Source organism: Solea solea, chromosome 8 (assembly GCF_958295425.1).
Source record: "Solea solea chromosome 8, fSolSol10.1, whole genome shotgun sequence".
NCBI classification, from domain to species: domain Eukaryota; kingdom Metazoa; phylum Chordata; class Actinopteri; order Pleuronectiformes; family Soleidae; genus Solea; species Solea solea.
The window spans coordinates 18,944,667-18,966,102 of NC_081141.1; the positions used below are offsets into that span (position 1 = coordinate 18,944,667).

The 21,436-nt window shown below is 38.8% G+C and overlaps 1 protein-coding gene across 3 annotated transcripts in view; it reads left to right on the plus strand.

Moving 5' to 3' along the window:
• unc5ca (unc-5 netrin receptor Ca) overlaps window positions 1-21,436 on the plus strand; it is a 206,857-nt gene that overhangs the window by 180,547 nt on the left and 4,874 nt on the right. For all 3 annotated transcript variants that reach the window (XM_058637038.1, XM_058637037.1, XM_058637039.1), the window contains 5 exons: window positions 698-866; window positions 3,990-4,223; window positions 5,643-5,792; window positions 5,885-6,049; window positions 19,960-20,138. In XM_058637038.1, the coding sequence (XP_058493021.1) occupies window positions 698-866; window positions 3,990-4,223; window positions 5,643-5,792; window positions 5,885-6,049; window positions 19,960-20,138 (897 nt within the window). The remainder of the gene's footprint in view (window positions 1-697; window positions 867-3,989; window positions 4,224-5,642; window positions 5,793-5,884; window positions 6,050-19,959; window positions 20,139-21,436) is intronic.

The window sequence follows — 21,436 nt, forward strand, 5'->3', positions numbered from 1 at the left end:
ATAATGAGCTCCAGCAGTAGAATCAATAACACCGCTAAGGGTTAGTGCCCCCTTGACACAAGGTGGGCTGGAAAAAAAATATTTTTTTTTTTTTCGCTCATGTCCTCTCACTGTATGTATGGTAGGGATTCTTTTAAGTCAATGCATGTCTTCTGCAACGTGAGAGACGAAAATAATGGATAACAGATTACACAGGAGAACACAAGGCAGCCGTGTGCTTATGTATTTAAGCTTTGTCTAAGGATGTGGGTTTGACTTTTCATTTTAGTCATGGAAGTCGGCCGATGATATTGATGGACTTCTGTGAATAATCTCGCACTTAGTCACAGTCGATAGGCGTTAACTTTCATGTTGCTTTAACTACAGGTTCCATTACCGCGGGCTGTAAAACACAAGCAAATTTGTGCCCAGTAGTCGTTTATTTTCAGCCCATGAGCGGTGAACTCCTGACTTTAGCTGAGGCCTCTCTGAAGTCCTGCTGACTACACTGATAATGCTCTCGCTGAATCTGTGCTCTCTGCCCCGAACTGTTCCTTTCTGATCTTCTCATTCACCTGAAGCTACTGTCTTCCACTATCTACTTGTACTTCTACAAGGCTTTCCGTGTATGAACGCCATGACAATATAGCAAAAGTGAAAGTGAGATCAATACAGTTGAAGAATCATTTCACCTCTGTGTTATGTGCTGTATTTACAGACCCCCAGTAGAGGACATACAGACTGTGGTGAGCCCAGTGGTGAGTTGTGGACCTCCAGGAGCTCTGCTGACCAGACCAGTGATCCTCACCATCCACCACTGTGCTGACAACGTCCAGGAAGAGTGGTTCATTCAGCTGAAAAACCAACTGGCCATGGGAGAATGGGAGGTGAGCGTTCTGCAGTGTGAATGGTAAAGGGTCTGTATTTAAATAGCACTTTTCTAGCCTTGAAGGACACGTCGGCCTGTAGACTAGCGGTGCCGGGAATCAAACCCACAGCCTTTGAGTTGAAGGACGACTCGGTCTACCACTGAGCGACCGTCACCGTGTTTAGCTCTGTTTTTTAAGTGAGAGTTTATATCGTTAACGCGAACATTAAAACCACTTTTAATTTTCTGCCCAGTCAATGTGCCCGACATGACACAGCATGTGTTCAACACGCATGCACCAACACATTATCAACTTCAGCCTGAAGAATAACCTGCGTTACACATGCAGTGAGGGAGGGAGAGGAAAAGAAAAGAGGAGAAACAAATTTGGTAAACATAATGTGCCTACAGGCTAGTAGACAACTGGGGGGGGGGGGGTGAAGACTCCTATCAAAAGCAATTTGTTATGCTCCTGCCATCCTCTCCCTCTCTCATCTTTCTTCTCATGTTCCTATCCCCTCTTTTTCTCCACGCGTCTCTCTCTCTCTTTCTCCCTCCTCCGATGTCTCACGACATGAAGCCTCTACCTCAGCAATCTGTTATTGTGTGTGTTTGTGTGCGTGTCCGTTTGTGTCCATTTCTGTAGGCTCGCGTGTGTGTGTGTGTGCTCTTGTGTGTGGGTGATAAGGCTGTCTTGCAGCATCACTGTGTCGACAAGGCCCCCGTATGCTGTCTTCTGTTGCTTATCACAGCTCAACACAATGCCGCTGCTCAATTAGCCACACATGAGTCTCTCTCCCTCTTTCTATGTGTGTGTCTCTTTGAGAGACAGACGGGCACAGAGTTCGTTATTGCCGACTGGCTAAAATGAAAAGTGGAATTCCATCAGGAAGTCGATTTTTTTTTTTTTTTTTTTCCCCTCACTGCAGTAGAACATCCATTTCCTATCAGGAAGTGTTTTTTTCCCCGTGAAAACAGGGAGGAAGGTAATTGAATTCCCCTCACATAAGGGGGGGAGCAGCTAGAGCCGCGATTATCAGTAATAACAGATTCCTGCCATACTGCTTTCCTACCCCCTTTGTATCGATTCGGCTCTTCTGTAGAAACACAACTCTGTATGAACTCTGATTCTAAACTCAATACTTGTATCACACTTGTGAGCAGAATGCACCGCATTCATGCTCAAATGAGTTTGCGTCCACAGACACGCACGCACACAGTTACTCATCGTCACTCGTGCAAACATAGATACTGTGTGTGTGCGAGCAATTGAAGATTCAGTAGTTATAGGGAAATAATACCAGGAGCCTCTGCATCCCTCAACACAAAGAACTGCATGGATTTTTCATAATTCAGCCTGTGACAGAGAGTGGATGAAAGGATGTGAGCAACAGCCAGATAATCACAGCAGGACAGGGCACATTTCACAGACAACAACTCAGAACAAGTGCCATCATTCTCCTTATGGGGCATCTTGATCTACTTTCAGGAGTTGCGTAGTAATAGAAGACATTGCATTTACATTTCAATCACGAATACATTCACAATGTGCTGAATCAAACGTTCTGCGACAGGCTTTACAAGATGGACGACCGCGGCGTGAGACGTCTCGTCTCTGCCGTGAGACATTCCGCTCTGTTTATTGTCTTATCGAAAGAGACACAAGGTGAAATGATGAAACATTAAACATACTTGATGAAACTTGCTTAAAGATTAAAAAAAAAAAAGAGTTTACAGTTTAATAGTTTACACAACTCTTAATACATCAGTGCACCCACTACGTTAAATAACAAAGGACTGCATCAGACACCCTTGCCTTGCTTACACAGGGGTTATTTGCATGAGTGGAAATGGCTCCAAATACCTGATTCAGTTGTGTTTTGTTAACAGACAGAACGTGGCTTAAAGCCTGTAAATTGTCAAACAAAGCCGGCCTTCAAATAATGCAGGTTTTAACAATAGTGGTCTGTACAAACATGTGAAGGCCACTCTCAAATAAAGTGAGGGGAAAAAAAACACCGTGCCTCTCTCTGTGTGTCGTCTGAATAATCTCCATTATCTATCAGCAAAGGAACGCACACTGATCAGCTGCGACATTAAAGCCAGTTCATGTTTAATGTTTTAGTTTCCGCTCTGTGTATTTGTTTTACTCGAGTCAAAACAATTCAAACTGCAAAAATTGAAGGTCACTCCAATGATGGTTCAGAGGGAACTTTTCAAAACGCAGGTAGTACGTTTACACGCACAGTTTAATCAAGCTAAGGCCTTAGTCCGACTAAGACAGGCATTTGGACAACTTGCCCAGTCCGAGTATACATACGGAGCAGAATTGATTTATTGGTCGTGTACGTCTGACTCTGCCTCCGTAGGTGGCGCTGTATCTCCCTATAAGCTGCTGCGTATCAAATCAGTTTCCTGTTGACCTTTACGTCACAATAAGAAACAGCGAACAGGGAGATGGATTGTACGTCTCCTTCTACTTCCGGGTCAAAGACTGGGGAGGAAATTTTGGCGCATGCCCAGAACGCCCAGAAGTCCAACTTCAGTCCGATTTTAGTCAGACTAAGACAATAATTTGTTTTTTTTAATGTCATGTAAACACATTAGTCCGACTTAAATCGAGCTAGTCTTAGTCGAACTAACATACCTGGATAATGTGATTTATAGTCAGATTATTCTTGCATCTATACGCTTAGTAATAATAACAATAATAATAATTATAACAGACTTTATTTGTATAGCACCTTTCATACAAGGATTGTAGCTCACAGTGCTTCACAATAAAAGGAAAATGACATTTAAAAAGCAATACACAACACAGGGTGGAATAAAAAGGAGCAAGTTGAAGGCTTGAAGGTTGAAGTTGAGTAAAAAGATACTCAGTTTAACTAAGACAGACTCTACATCTACACGTTTCTCAGCATGGCCAAGCCAGTTCACAATAAAAGTCTTCCAGGGTCATCGGTCTTAAAATAAAGCCCTGTGTGAGTGGGATGAGTACGCTCACCTTGTAAATTCACCTTCACCGTTTGGAAAAACATCACAACATACCAGCCTCAGCCACCCATCATGGACACAACATGATTCTCTGCGACATGTGTTTGACATTGTGTGTGTGTGTGTGTGTGTGTTATTCCCACAGGATGTGGTTGTCGTGGGAGAGGAAAACTTCACCACCCCCTGCTATGTGCAGATGGACTCAGAGGCATGTCACATCTTAACAGAGACGCTGGGGACTTACTGCCTGGTGGGCCAATCAATCAGCAAGGCAGCAGCTAAGAGGCTCAAACTGGCTGTTTTTGGACCTGTCTCCTGCACAACGGTGGACTATCACATCAGGGTCTATTGTCTTGATGACACACAGGACGCACTCAAGGTGAAGCATTTGAAGTTTATAATTCAAACCCAATTTGGTTCGGTTGCATCGTGGTTCAGTCAAATGAAATGAAACCAAAGTGATTGAATTAAAGAGTGAAGGTTTTGTTGTGTTTTTGTCTGCTGAGGGATTTTCAACTTTTTCTTTTCCTTCCAAATGCATTTGAACTAAGACTTATTATCACTTGAATAGAAATGAGTCTCTGGAGTCAAATCTAGTCTTGTGGAAATGTTGTGCGAGGCAGTAAACAAAACAGGGTCGTGCAGTGTCACAACAGTGAAGCTTTAGAATTTAAACGAGTTCAAAGGACTGGTGGGGGGCATCTGATATGAGAGATTAACACTCAACGATAATTCCAGTGCCGGTGTGGCAGGCGGCCATGTGCACACGCACACAGACAACGGGTCTAACGTTTCAAACAAGCAATTGTGGCATGAAAACAAAGTTGAGAGGTGGACTCTTAAATGATGGAGACTCTGTGTTGTATAATTGATCTGTTGCTGTTTCAAAGGGGAAGTCTCGGCTGTATACAGTAGTGCCGCTGCGTAGGAAGATGATGGGAAGGAGGAATTGATTATTTTGAAAAGGTTGGAGGAGGCATCAGAAGAGCTGCTGATAACTTATTCATCTGCAGCAAAATAATGTGTGCGCTCACGTGTGTGTGTTTGTTTGGACGAGTGATTTCTTCTCTTATATAAGTGTATGCACTCCCATGACCCTGTAAATATGCTGATGTTATCACTGTGTTTTTATCGCCACGCACGCCCGTGCATCCGTAGAGTGGAGACGCTCTCGTTTAGTTGAAGCTCGAATACAATATGAAAATCCCCACAGGACTTTGTGTGCAATGCACAACTGTGTTTGTGTAACAATTGCAGCACAGCAAAGGAAAACACTGTACTAGTTTTTCTTTGGGCAAAGTAAAAAAAACAAAAAAGACGAAGAAGCGAGGAAAATCAGTTTGATTGTTGTCACATCAAAAGAAAAGAAGAGGGGGTAATATACTGTATATATCTTACTTTAGCCAGCAACAAGATGCATTAAGATTGATTTTGCTATCTTGTGGTAAAGTTATGCTTAATTTCTCCCACTTTTTTTTTTTTTTTTACAACACCAGCGCTTTGATCTCTCTACACTTCAGTGCCGTTAACAGAGTTGAGCATTTTGCTTGAGTCTGGGGAAAGCACCTACCGAGATGTGTGATAATATCTCAAGGCAAATGAACACTTTTTATGTGTTCAAGCGTCTCATTGTGCTGTTGTACTTCCAAGGTGACTTCCAGCTATTCAAAATGACATCACCTGCAGTAATTATGAGACAAATTAAAGGCCGTCTAGGATAGTCAAGTGTTTGAGGAGGCGACATTAAGGAGAGACAACTTGGATGTTTTATTTCTTTCTTTTGTTTCTGTGGGTGTAGGAGGTTCTTCAAATGGAGACCCAGATGGGAGGGAAACTTCTTGACGAGCCAAAGACTCTGAACTTTAAAGACAGCTCACATAATCTGAGACTGTCAATCCACGACGTGCCGCACACGCACTGGAAGAGCAAGCTCATCGCAAAGTATCAGGTGAGTGAGATGTAAACATACGCCAGTGACTGCGTTAGTACGCGGCGGAAAGATATTGCGACTCATGTGATCCCTGTCACATTTCTTTTTAGGAGATCCCATTCTACCAGGTGTGGAGTGGCAGTCAGAGAAGTCTTCACTGCACCTTCACCCTGGAGAGACTGAGCTCGGCCACCACAGAGATCAGCTGCAAACTGTGTGTGCGGCAAGTGGAAGGAGAAGGACAGATCTTTCAGATCAGCAACACTTTGGAGGAGGTACTGCAACATCTGTGGGAATCCGCACAAGCAGTTGTTTTGTGGCATTTTGCTGTAGGCTATGTACACACACATTCTGCGAGAGGACGACTTTAAACTCACACTGGTCAAGAGTGCGGCAAGAAATGCTTACTAAAAAAAGAAATGAACACAGAAGAGCATTTTATTTTTTACAGCCTCGTACGAAAGCCATATAAAGGTTCCTGAAGTCACTAAGGTTTTTATTTTTTTTCTCTGTCAGACACTCAGGGCTCCTGCAGTTTCTCTGTGACTGTATTCAATCATTCATACTGAGGTCAAAGGTCACATAACATCAGAGGAATGACTCCCCTCTGATTCTCGCAAAGCCATGTAACCACAGAGTCGTGAATGAAAGTGTGCGTCTGTGCGCGGGTGTGAATGTGCAACTGTGTCCATGTGTGAACAGCTGGGTCAAAGTTCAGACAATTATTTTGGAAAGTCACTGCTCCGAATTCTGTTCACGGGTGATAGTGTTGCCCTTTTATATTTTGTTAACTCTGACTTAACCAGGTAAGCTTACATGCTGTTGAAACAGTTGCTTTTCCCAACACTGGTTAAAAGTGTTAAAAATCACTCTCCTTGGACGAGTTGTATAGTTACTTCTGGTAACAGAACAGTGACGTTCTCTTTCGTTTGTAATCCCCAGAATATGATTTTGAGGACAATACTGTTTGTTCCTTTGAGGGTTATAAGGGGGGCTGAAGGTCATCCCAGCTACCTGGACAGGGCAAGGCAATCAGAGATGGCTTCACCCCATTCTCGCAACAAGCCTCTCTCGGCCTCTGTTGGTCACATTGGCAAGTGCGGAAACACAAACAGACAGACAGACACTAAAAATCCCACGTCATACTAATCTATGACTTTTTTGTCACATTTGGGACATCTTACTCTACTATAACTGGCCTGCCCCAGAAGGGACTTGAAGCCACAATCCCTGGCTTGGGAGGCCAGTGTCATATCCATGAGGCCACATGTTGGTTTTTTTTTTTTGTCCCTTTTTGGACGACATACTAAACTATGACATTTTTATCAATTTTTGGGCGACATACTAAACTATGACATTTTGTCATATTTTGGACGACATACTTAACTATGACATTTTTATCAAATTTTGGGCGACAAACTAACCTATGACTTTTTTTGACCGATTTTAGACGACATACTATACTTTGACTTTTTTTGTGATTTTAGACGACATACTATACTATGACTTTTTTTACCCAATTTGGACGACATACTATACTATGACGTTTTTGAGTGATTTTGGACGACATACTATACTATGACGTTTTTGACCGATTTTGGAGGACATACTATACTATGACTTTTTTGACCGATTTTGGACGACTTACTATACTATGACTTTTTTGACCGATTTTGGACGACATACTATACTATGACTTTTTTGACCGATTTTGGACGACATGCTATACTATGACGTTTTTGACCGATTTTGCACGACATGCTATACTATGATGTTTTTGATCGATTTTGGACGACATACTATACTATGGCGTGTTGGTGTCATTTAGTAGGACATCTTAAGAAAGGGATTCATGGGTTAGTGTAGTGGTTAGCACTCATGACTTTGGAGCAGAAAGGCGAGGTTCGATCCCTGGTTGGAACATTTCTGCATGCATTTAGGCAACATACTATAGTATGACATCTTTGAGTGATTTTGGACAACATACTATACTATGACGTTTTTGACCGATTTTGGACGACATACTATACTATGACTTTTTTGACCGATTTTGGACGACATACTATACTATGACATTTTTGACCCAATTTGGACGACATACTATACTATGACGTTTTTGAGTGATTTTGGACGACATACTATACTATGACGTTTTTGACCGATTTTGGACGACATACTATACTATGACGTTTTTGACCCATTTTGGACGACATGCTATACTATGACGTTTTTGATCGATTTTGGACGACATACTATACTATGACTTTTTTCACTGATTTTGGACAACATACTATACTATGACCTTTTTGACCTATTTTGGACGACATCCTATACTATGACGTTTTTGACCGATTTTGGACGACATACTATACTATGGCGTGTTGGTGTCATTTAGTAGGACATCTTAAGAAAGAGATTCGTGGGTTAGTGTAGTGGTTAGCACTCATGACTTTGGAGCAGAAAGGCGAGGTTCGATCCCTGGTTGGAACATTTCTGCATGCATTTAGGCAACATACTATACTATGACATTTTTGAGTGATTTTGGACAACATACTATACTATGACGTTTTGTACCGATTTTGGACGACATACTATACTATGACTTTTTTGAGGGATTTTGGACGACATACTATACTATGACGTTTTTGACCGATTTTGGACGACATACTATACTATGACGTTTTTGATCGATTTTGGACGACATGCTTTACTATGACGTTTTTGATCGATTTTGGACGACATACTATACTATGACTTTTTTGACCGATTTTGGACGACATACTATACTATGACGTTTTTGATCGATTTTGGACGACATACTATACTATGACGTTTTTGAGTGATTTTGGACGACATACTATACTATGACTTTTTTGACCGATTTTGGACGACATGCTATACTATGACGTTTTTGACCGATTTTGGACGACATGCTATACTATGATGTTTTTGATCGATTTTGGACGACATACTATACTATGGCGTGTTGGTGTCATTTAGTAGGACATCTTAAGAAAGGGATTCATGGGTTAGTGTAGTGGTTAGCACTCATGACTTTGGAGCAGAAAGGCGAGGTTCGATCCCTGGTTGGAACATTTCTGCATGCATTTAGGCAACATACTATAGTATGACATCTTTGAGTGATTTTGGACAACATACTATACTATGACGTTTTTGACCGATTTTGGACGACATACTATACTATGACTTTTTTGACCGATTTTGGACGACATACTATACTATGACGTTTTTGACCCAATTTGGACGACATACTATACTATGACGTTTTTGAGTGATTTTGGACGACATACTATACTATGACGTTTTTGACCGATTTTGGAGGACATACTATACTATGACGTTTTTGACCCATTTTGGACGACATGCTATACTATGACGTTTTTCACTGATTTTGGACAACATACTATACTATGACGTTTTTGACCGATTTTGGACGACATACTATACTATGACTTTTTTGACCGATTTTGGACGACATACTATACTATGACGTTTTTGACCCAATTTGGACGACATACTATACTATGACGTTTTTGAGTGATTTTGGACGACATACTATACTATGACGTTTTTGACCGATTTTGGAGGACATACTATACTATGACGTTTTTGACCCATTTTGGACGACATACTATACTATGACGTTTTTGACCGATTTTGGAGGACATACTATACTATGACGTTTTTGACCCATTTTGGACGACATACTATACTATGACGTTTTTGACCCAATTTGGACGACATACTATACTATGACTTTTTTGACCGATTTTGGACGACATACTATACTATGACGTTTTTGACCCAATTTGGACGACATACTATACTATGACGTTTTTGAGTGATTTTGGACGACATACTATACTATGACGTTTTTGACCGATTTTGGAGGACATACTATACTATGACGTTTTTGACCCATTTTGGACGACATGCTATACTATGACGTTTTTGATCGATTTTGGACGACATACTATACTATGACTTTTTTCACTGATTTTGGACAACATACTATACTATGACCTTTTTGACCTATTTTGGACGACATCCTATACTATGACGTTTTTGACCGATTTTGGACGACATACTATACTATGGCGTGTTGGTGTCATTTAGTAGGACATCTTAAAAAAGGGATTCGTGGGTTAGTGTAGTGGTTAGCACTCATGACTTTGGAGCAGAAAGGCGAGGTTCGATCCCTGGTTGGAACATTTCTGCATGCATTTAGGCAACATACTATACTATGACATTTTTGAGTGATTTTGGACAACATACTATACTATGACGTTTTTGACCGATTTTGGACGACATACTATACTATGACGTTTTTGATCGATTTTGGACGACATGCTTTACTATGACGTTTTTGATCGATTTTGGACGACATACTATACTATGACTTTTTTGACCGATTTTGGACGACATACTATACTATGACGTTTTTGATCGATTTTGGACGACATACTATACTATGACGTTTTTGAGTGATTTTGGACGACATACTATACTATGACTTTTTTGACCGATTTTGGACCACATGCTATACTATGACGTTTTTGACCGATTTTGGACGACATGCTATACTATGATGTTTTTGATCGATTTTGGACGACATACTATACTATGGCGTGTTGGTGTCATTTAGTAGGACATCTTAAGAAAGGGATTCATGGGTTAGTGTAGTGGTTAGCACTCATGACTTTGGAGCAGAAAGGCGAGGTTCGATCCCTGGTTGGAACATTTCTGCATGCATTTAGGCAATATACTATAGTATGACATCTTTGAGTGATTTTGGACAACATACTATACTAGGACGTTTTTGACCGATTTTGGACGACATACTATACTATGACTTTTTTGACCGATTTTGGACGACATACTATACTATGACGTTTTTGACCCATTTTGGACGACATGCTATACTATGACGTTTTTGACCCATTTTGGACGACATGCTATACTATGACGTTTTTGATCGATTTTGGACAACATACTATACTATGACGTTTTTGGCCGAATCTGGACGACATGCTATACTATGACTTTTTTGAGTGATTTTGGACGACATACTATACTATGACATTTTTGACCCATTTTGGACGACATGCTATACTATGACGTTTTTGACCCATTTTGGACGACATGCTATACTATGACGTTTTTCACTGATTTTGGACAACATACTATACTATGACCTTTTTGACCTATTTTGGACGACATACTATACTATGACGTTTTTGACCGATTTTGGACGACATACTATACTATGACTTTTTTCACTGATTTTGGACAACATACTATACTATGACCTTTTTGACCTATTTTGGACGACATACTATACTATGACTTTTTTCACTGATTTTGGACAACATACTATACTATGACCTTTTTGACCTATTTTGGACGACATACTATACTATGACGTTTTTGATCGATTTTGGACGACATACTATACTATGACTTTTTTCACTGATTTTGGACAACATACTATACTATGACCTTTTTGACCTATTTTGGACGACATACTATACTATGACGTTTTTGACCGATTTTGGACGACATACTATACTATGACGTTTTTGAGTGATTTTGGACGACATACTATACTATGGCGTGTTGGTGTCATTTAGTAGGACATCTTAAGAAAGGGATTCGTCGGTTAGTGTAGTGGTTAGCATTCATGACTTTGGAGCAGAAAGGCGAGGTTCGATCCCTGGTTGGAACATTTCTGCATGCATTTAGGCAACATACTATACTATGACATTTTTGAGTGATTTTGGACAACATACTATACTATGACGTTTTGGACCGATTTTGGACGACATGCTATACTATGACGTTTTTGATCGATTTTGGACGACATACTATACTATGACGTTTTTGACCGAATCTGGACGACATGCTATACTATGACTTTTTTGAGGGATTTTGGACGACATACTATACTATGACGTTTTTGACCGATTTTGGACGACATACTATACTATGACTTTTTTGAGTGATTTTGGACGACATACTATACTATGACTTTTTTGAGGGATTTTGGACGACATACTATACTATGAAATTTTTGACCGATTTTGGACGACATACTATACTATGACGTTTTTGAGTGATTTTGGAAGACATACTATACTATGACGTTTTTGAGTGATTTTGGACGACATACTATACTATGACATTTTTTACCCATTTTGGATGACATACTATACTATGACGTTTTTGAGTGATTTTGGACGACATACTATACTATGACGTTTTTGACGGATTTTGGACGACATGCTATACTATGACGTTTTTGACCGATTTTGGACGACATACTATACTATGAAGTTTTTGACCGATTTTGGACGACATACTATACTATGACGTTTTTGAGTGATTTTGGACGACATACTATACTATGACTTTTTTGAGTGATTTTGGACGACATACTATACTATGACATTTTTGACCCATTTTGGACGACATGCTATACTATGACGTTTTTGACCCATTTTGGACGACATGCTATACTATGACCTTTTTGATCGATTTTGGACGACATACTATACTATGACTTTTTTCACTGATTTTGGACAACATACTATACTATGACCTTTTTGACGGATTTTGGACGACATACTATACAATGACTTTTTTGAGTGATTTTGGACGACATACTATACTATGACATTTTTGACCCATTTTGGACGACATGCTATACTATGACGTTTTTGATCGATTTTGGACGACATACTATACTATGACTTTTTTCACTGATTTTGGACGACATACTATACTATGACCTTTTTGACCTATTTTGGACGACATACTATACTATGACTTTTTTGACCGATTTTGGACGACTTACTATACTATGACTTTTTTGACCGATTTTGGACGACATACTATACTATGACTTTTTTGACCGATTTTGGACGACATGCTATACTATGACGTTTTTGACCGATTTTGGACGACATGCTATACTATGATGTTTTTGATCGATTTTGGACGACATACTATACTATGGCGTGTTGGTGTCATTTAGTAGGACATCTTAAGAAAGGGATTCATGGGTTAGTGTAGTGGTTAGCACTCATGACTTTGGAGCAGAAAGGCGAGGTTCGATCCCTGGTTGGAACATTTCTGCATGCATTTAGGCAACATAGTATGACATCTTTGAGTGATTTTGGACAACATACTATACTATGACGTTTTTGACCGATTTTGGACGACATACTATACTATGACTTTTTTGACCGATTTTGGACGACATACTATACTATGATGTTTTTGACCCATTTTGGACGACATGCTATACTATGACGTTTTTGACCCATTTTGGACGACATGCTATACTATGACGTTTTTGATCGATTTTGGACGACATACTATACTATGACTTTTTTCACTGATTTTGGACAACATACTATACTATGACCTTTTTGACCTATTTTGGACGACATCCTATACTATGACGTTTTTGACCGATTTTGGACGACATACTATACTATGGCGTGTTGGTGTCATTTAGTAGGACATCTTAGGAAAGGGATTCGTGGGTTAGTGTAGTGGTTAGCACTCATGACTTTGGAGCAGAAAGGCGAGGTTCGATCCCTGGTTGGAACATTTCTGCATGCATTTAGGCAACATACTATACTATGACATTTTTGAGTGATTTTGGACAACATACTATACTATGACGTTTTGTACCGATTTTGGACGACATACTATACTATGACTTTTTTGAGGGATTTTGGACGACATACTATACTATGACGTTTTTGACCGATTTTGGACGACATACTATACTATGACGTTTTTGATCGATTTTGGACGACATGCTTTACTATGACGTTTTTGATCGATTTTGGACGACATACTATACTATGACTTTTTTGACCGATTTTGGACGACATACTATACTATGACGTTTTTGATCGATTTTGGACGACATACTATACTATGACGTTTTTGAGTGATTTTGGACGACATACTATACTATGACTTTTTTGACCGATTTTGGACCACATGCTATACTATGACGTTTTTGACCGATTTTGGACGACATGCTATACTATGATGTTTTTGATCGATTTTGGACGACATACTATACTATGGCGTGTTGGTGTCATTTAGTAGGACATCTTAAGAAAGGGATTCATGGGTTAGTGTAGTGGTTAGCACTCATGACTTTGGAGCAGAAAGGCGAGGTTCGATCCCTGGTTGGAACATTTCTGCATGCATTTAGGCAATATACTATAGTATGACATCTTTGAGTGATTTTGGACAACATACTATACTAGGACGTTTTTGACCGATTTTGGACGACATACTATACTATGACTTTTTTGACCGATTTTGGACGACATACTATACTATGACGTTTTTGACCCATTTTGGACAACATGCTATACTATGACGTTTTTGACCCATTTTGGACGACATGCTATACTATGACGTTTTTGATCGATTTTGGACGACATACTATACTATGACGTTTTTGGCCGAATCTGGACGACATGCTATACTATGACTTTTTTGAGTGATTTTGGACGACATACTATACTATGACATTTTTGACCCATTTTGGACGACATGCTATACTATGACGTTTTTGACCCATTTTGGACGACATGCTATACTATGACGTTTTTCACTGATTTTGGACAACATACTATACTATGACCTTTTTGACCTATTTTGGACGACATACTATACTATGACGTTTTTGACCGATTTTGGACGACATACTATACTATGACTTTTTTCACTGATTTTGGACAACATACTATACTATGACCTTTTTGACCTATTTTGGACGACATACTATACTATGACTTTTTTCACTGATTTTGGACAACATACTATACTATGACCTTTTTGACCTATTTTGGACGACATACTATACTATGACGTTTTTGATCGATTTTGGACGACATACTATACTATGACTTTTTTCACTGATTTTGGACAACATACTATACTATGACCTTTTTGACCTATTTTGGACGACATACTATACTATGACGTTTTTGACCGATTTTGGACGACATACTATACTATGACGTTTTTGAGTGATTTTGGACGACATACTATACTATGGCGTGTTGGTGTCATTTAGTAGGACATCTTAAGAAAGGGATTCGTGGGTTAGTGTAGTGGTTAGCATTCATGACTTTGGAGCAGAAAGGCGAGGTTCGATCCCTGGTTGGAACATTTCTGCATGCATTTAGGCAACATACTATACTATGACATTTTTGAGTGATTTTGGACAACATACTATACTATGACGTTTTGGACCGATTTTGGACGACATGCTATACTATGACGTTTTTGATCGATTTTGGACGACATACTATACTATGACGTTTTTGAGTGATTTTGGACGACATACTATACTATGACTTTTTTGAGTGATTTTGGACGACATACTATACTATGACTTTTTTGAGGGATTTTGGACGACATACTATACTATGAAATTTTTGACCGATTTTGGACGACATACTATACTATGACGTTTTTGAGTGATTTTGGAAGACATACTATACTATGACGTTTTTGAGTGATTTTGGACGACATACTATACTATGACATTTTTTACCCATTTTGGATGACATACTATACTATGACGTTTTTGAGTGATTTTGGACGACATACTATACTATGACGTTTTTGACGGATTTTGGACGACATGCTATACTATGACGTTTTTGACCGATTTTGGACGACATACTATACTATGAAGTTTTTGACCGATTTTGGACGACATACTATACTATGACGTTTTTGAGTGATTTTGGACGACATACTATACTATGACTTTTTTGAGTGATTTTGGACGACATACTATACTATGACATTTTTGACCCATTTTGGACGACATGCTATACTATGACGTTTTTGACCCATTTTGGACGACATGCTATACTATGACCTTTTTGACGGATTTTGGACGACATACTATACAATGACTTTTTTGAGTGATTTTGGACGACATACTATACTATGACATTTTTGACCCATTTTGGACGACATGCTATACTATGACGTTTTTGATCGATTTTGGACGACATACTATACTATGACTTTTTTCACTGATTTTGGACGACATACTATACTATGACCTTTTTGACCTATTTTGGACGACATACTATACTATGACGTTTTTGACCTATTTTGGACGACATACTATACTATGACGTTTTTGAGTGATTTTGGACGACATACTATACTATGACGTTTTTGAGTGATTTTGGACGACATACTATACTATGACGTTTTTGAGTGATTTTTGACGACATACTATACTATGACTTTTTTGACCCATTTTGGACAACATACTATACTATGACGTTTTTGAGTGATTTTGGACGACATACTATACTATGACGTTTTTGACCGATTTTGGACGACATACTATACTATGACGTTTTTGAGTGATTTTGGACGACATACTATACTATGAGTTTTTTGACCGATTTTTGACGACATACTATACTATGACTTTATTGACCGATTTTGGACGACATGCTATACTATGACGTTTTTGACCGATTTTGGACGACATGCTATACTATGATGTTTTTGAGTGATTTTGGACGACATACTATACTATGACGTTTTTGAGTGATTTTGGACGACATACTATACTATGACGTTTTTGACCGATTTTGGACGACATACTATACTATGAAGTTTTTGACCGATTTTGGACAACATACTATACTATGACGTTTTTGAGTGATTTTGGACGACATACTATACTATGACTTTTTTGACCCATTTTGGACGACATACTATACTATGACGTTTTTGACCGATTTTGGAGGACATACTATATACTATAACTTTTTTGACCGATTTTGGACGACATACTATACTATGACGTTTTTGATCGATTTTGGACGACATACTATACTATGACGTTTTTGATCGATTTTGGACGACATGCTTTACTATGACGTTTTTGATAGATTTTGGACGACATACTATACTATGACTTTTTTGACCGATTTTGGACGACATACTATACTATGACGTTTTTGATCGATTTTGGACGACATACTATACTATGACGTTTTTGACCGATTTTGGACGACATACTATACTATGACGTTTTTGACCGATTTTGGACGACATACTATACTATGAAGTTTTTGACCGATTTTGGACGACATACTATACTATGACGTTTTTGAGTGATTTTGGACGACATACTATACTATGACTTTTTTGAGTGATTTTGGACGACATACTATACTATGACATTTTTGACCCATTTTGGACGACATGCTACTATGACGTTTTTGACCCATTTTGGAAGACATGCTATACTATGACGTTTTTGATCGATTTTGGACGACATACTATACTATGACTTTTTTCACTGATTTTGGACAACATACTATACTATGACCTTTTTGACCGATTTTGGACGACATACTATACTATGATGTTTTTGAGTGATTTTGGACGACATACTATACTATATCGTTTTTGACGGATTTTGGACGACATGCTATACTATGACGTTTTTGACCGATTTTGGACGACATACTATACTATGAAGTTTTTGACCGATTTTGGACGACATACTATACTATGACGTTTTTGAGTGATTTTGGACGACATGCTATACTATGACTTTTTTGACCGATTTTTGACGACATACTATACTATGCCTTTTTTGACCGATTTTAGACGACATACTATACTATGACGTTTTTGAGTGATTTTGGACGACATACTATGCTATGACTTTTTTGACCCATTTTGGACGACATACTATACTATGACGTTTTTGAGTGATTTTGGACGACATACTATGCTATGACTTTTTTGACCCATTTTGGACGACATACTATACTATGACTTTTTTGACCCATTTTGGACGACATACTATACTATGAAGTTTTTGACCGATTTTGGACTCCATACTATACTTTGACGTTTTTGACCGATTTTGCACAACATACTTTACTATGACTTTTTTGACCGATTTTGGACGACATACTTTACTATGACTTTTTTGACCGATTTTTGGACGACATACTATACTATGACATTTTTGAGGGATTTTGGACGACATGCTATACTGTGACGTTTTTGACCGATTTTGGACGACATACTATACTATGACGTTTTTGACTGATTTTGGACGACATGCTATACTATGACTTTTTTGTCCGATTTTGGACGACATACTTTACTATGACTTGTTTGACCGATTTAAGACGATATACAATACTATGACTTTTTTGAGTGATTTTGGACGACATACTATACTATGACGTTTTTGACCGATTGTGGACGACATACTATACTATGACGTTTTTGAGTGATTTTGGACGACATACTATACTATGACTTTTTTGAGTGATTTTGGACGACTTACTATACTATGAGTTTTTTGACCAATTTTGGACGACATACTATACTATGACTCTTTTGAGTGATTTTGGACGACATACTATACTATGACGTTTTTGAGTGATTTTGGACGACATACTATACTATGACTTTTTTGACCCATTTTGGACGACATACTATACTATGACGTTTTTGAGTGATTTTGGACGACATACTATACTATGAGTTTTTTGAGTGATTTTGGACGACTTACTATACTATGAGTTTTTTGACCAATTTTGGACGACATACTATACTATGAGTTTTTTGACCGATTTTGGACGACATACTATACTATGACGTTTTTGAGTGATTTTGGACGACATACTATACTATGACTTTTTTGACCGATTTTTGACGACATACTATACTATGACTTTTTTGAGTGATTTTGCACGACATACTATACTATGACGTTTTTGAGTGATTTTGGACGACATACTATACTATGACGTTTTTCACAGATTTTTGACAACATACTATACTATGACTTTTTTCACTGATTTTTGACGACATACTATTCTATGACGTTTTTGACCGATTTTGGACTCACACTCCTTGGGGTGAAGTAACAGCCATTCACACTCATATTGACACCTGTGGTTTATGTAGAGTCTCCATTTAACCTAATTTAACCCTCATTCTGCAGGTGTTGGACAATGCAAGGAATATCCAGAGAGAACCCAAAAGGCCACATTATATAACATGCAACAGTAAAAAAAAAAAAAGTAGACATATACAACATATTGGCTGATACTCATCTTGTAAATACTCTTTGGTGCACAGACTGTCGTAAAGAGACTGTTTCTAAACATTCTCCAACATTTCTGGCTAATATTTAGTAGAGTTCACAAACGCAGACAATTAACTTCCTTTATTTTTTGACATCAATTGCAGCCAAAATAACTCAGGGAATTCAAGTCAAATGAAGCTTTTTCCTCTCATGCTTTGCCAGTCTAAAATAGGCCAGACAACTGTGTGAGTCATTTCTCATTCACAGCCTTCCTGTGAAGTGTATATCCTGCTAATGAAGTTGTGATATTTGCTTCTGTGACTTTTCTCGGAAGTGGATAATGAAATGTCCCCCAACTCCTAAATTAGGACCTTCTTAAAGGAGTTGATGATGACGACACTAACGGTTTAACTTTTAATAATTTTTCTCATTTTAACTCATTAATTACATGAGGTCATTATTTAAACCAATATTCAGCTTTAGATTTAAAACATTTATTATTTTAATTAAGGGGCAAATATCTCTTTGCATGCACTAAAGTGTTAATTGGGGCAAAGTAGAAGCAGTAAATAAATAGTAATCGTTCACATGAACAGTGTCTGTTGTTTGTTTCCCTCTGTCAGGTCACATTTATTAGACCGATTCCTCCTTTCAGTCTACGAGTGGCAGATTAATAGGATGACAGATGAGAAAGGGACAGAGATCGACAGTGAAGGGAGAGAGAGTGTGTGTGCGCACGTGTGTAGGTGTGTGTGTGTGTGTGTGTGTGTGTGTGTGTGTGCTAGCAGGTCTTTGTGTCTGTTTCACTCTTGTACTAATTAGAAGATTAATCTGCAATTGTTCAAACACAAGACTGACAGCAGAGGAAAAGTCAGAAGGACTAAATGGAAATACATCAAAAATAGAAATATGAATTACTTAATGTGATTAGTGTTCTATAATCTACACAACAAATATGCAGAAAACCTTCAATCTTCAAGAAGAAAACTTTTTCAAAGAAACAAAGTACTAAGTTCTGTTCTGTCTTTCCAGGAGCTCCAGTGCATAGACACGTCCCTGATGGATCCTGCAAGTAACATCACGACCTTAGTGGGGCCCAATGCCTTTCGCATCCCTTTATCCATCAGACAAAAGCTGTGTGGAAGTCTGGATGCACCGCAGACCAGAGGCAATGACTGGAGGATGCTGGCCCACAAACTCAACCTTGACAGGTGACACACATACACCTTTACCTTCTGACCTATCAAGGATATTTATGCATAGGTGCCACATTTGTCCATTCCAGCAATACATCAGCACATCAGCTCTTCTTAATCAAACCCTAAGTTGTCTGTCGGAAAATCCAGTTGGTCTGTGGAGTGTTAATGCGCAACCAAAGAAGCAAACTCTGGTCCACCGAAAAACATAGGTCTCCAAAAACATACACGTGTGTAGAGCGATAGCCGGGAGAAATGGATCGTGGGTCAGACGTGGAGATATCACAACTGTGATCTTTTCAATCCACTGTGAGCTCTTATGCGACCGAAACAGGAGTTGTCCTGCCTTAACCAACAGATGAGCGACTTTTCTTGTTCATTGTTTGCCTCGTCTTCTCCTTCAGTAATTCTTGATGCAGCGCCGCCCTCAGGCGAGGAGGGGAATGCGTTATTCAAAAGGTTCCATTCGTTTCACTGAGGTGAGAAAGTCGAGTCCAAAAATTGCACCGAGTCGAGCGGACTATTAGGTGTAAAAACGACCATGTATTCACTTCGTACTCCATTACAGAAAACTAGCGACAGTAACTTTTACGTCTCCATGATTAAAAAAAAAAAAACATGACGATTTCTTTCGGATCTTATTGTGAAAAGTGCAGTGAAAAGTACACTCTCCAAACTTGGTGCTCTCAGTGCGACTCACAAGTACAGCGGTGACATTCGCCAGCAGTGTAAAAACACATTTTATTTTATGTTATTATTATTATTATTATTATTATTGTTATTATAATATTTAATACTATAAGCTGCAATATAGAAGCTAAGAGGTTAAAATGCTATTTCTATTCGTATCTGACTCATAGGTTGTCACTCACACAGTATCACTATTTCCAGATGTGTGTCGGGATGAGTCAGTCTCATCTCGAGGTTCATTTACCTGCGGCTCCCAAAGCAGAGGCAGATATTGAGAGGATAATTGAGCCCAAGTGCACATAATTGTCCTAACTGGCAGCCGGCTCATGATGCAGTCTGTTAATCTGAGCACCAAATATTCCTGAGAAATGGACAGCAAGCCAAATTGTTGTTTACTTCCCCATTTCTGTTAAAAGCTACTCTTCAAAGGGAGCGGGATAAAAAAAAAAAAAAAAAAACGCTCTCACAAAGTCTCTTCTGCTCCCTGCTCTCGTGCAACTGCCACAACATGTCAGTTTGACTTCAAAGTATGACTCAGGCGTCGTTGTCGCCCATAACTTTCACAAATGCTCAAAACTCTCCCTCCGTCTGTCTCACTCATTCACACAGACAGAGAGAGAGAG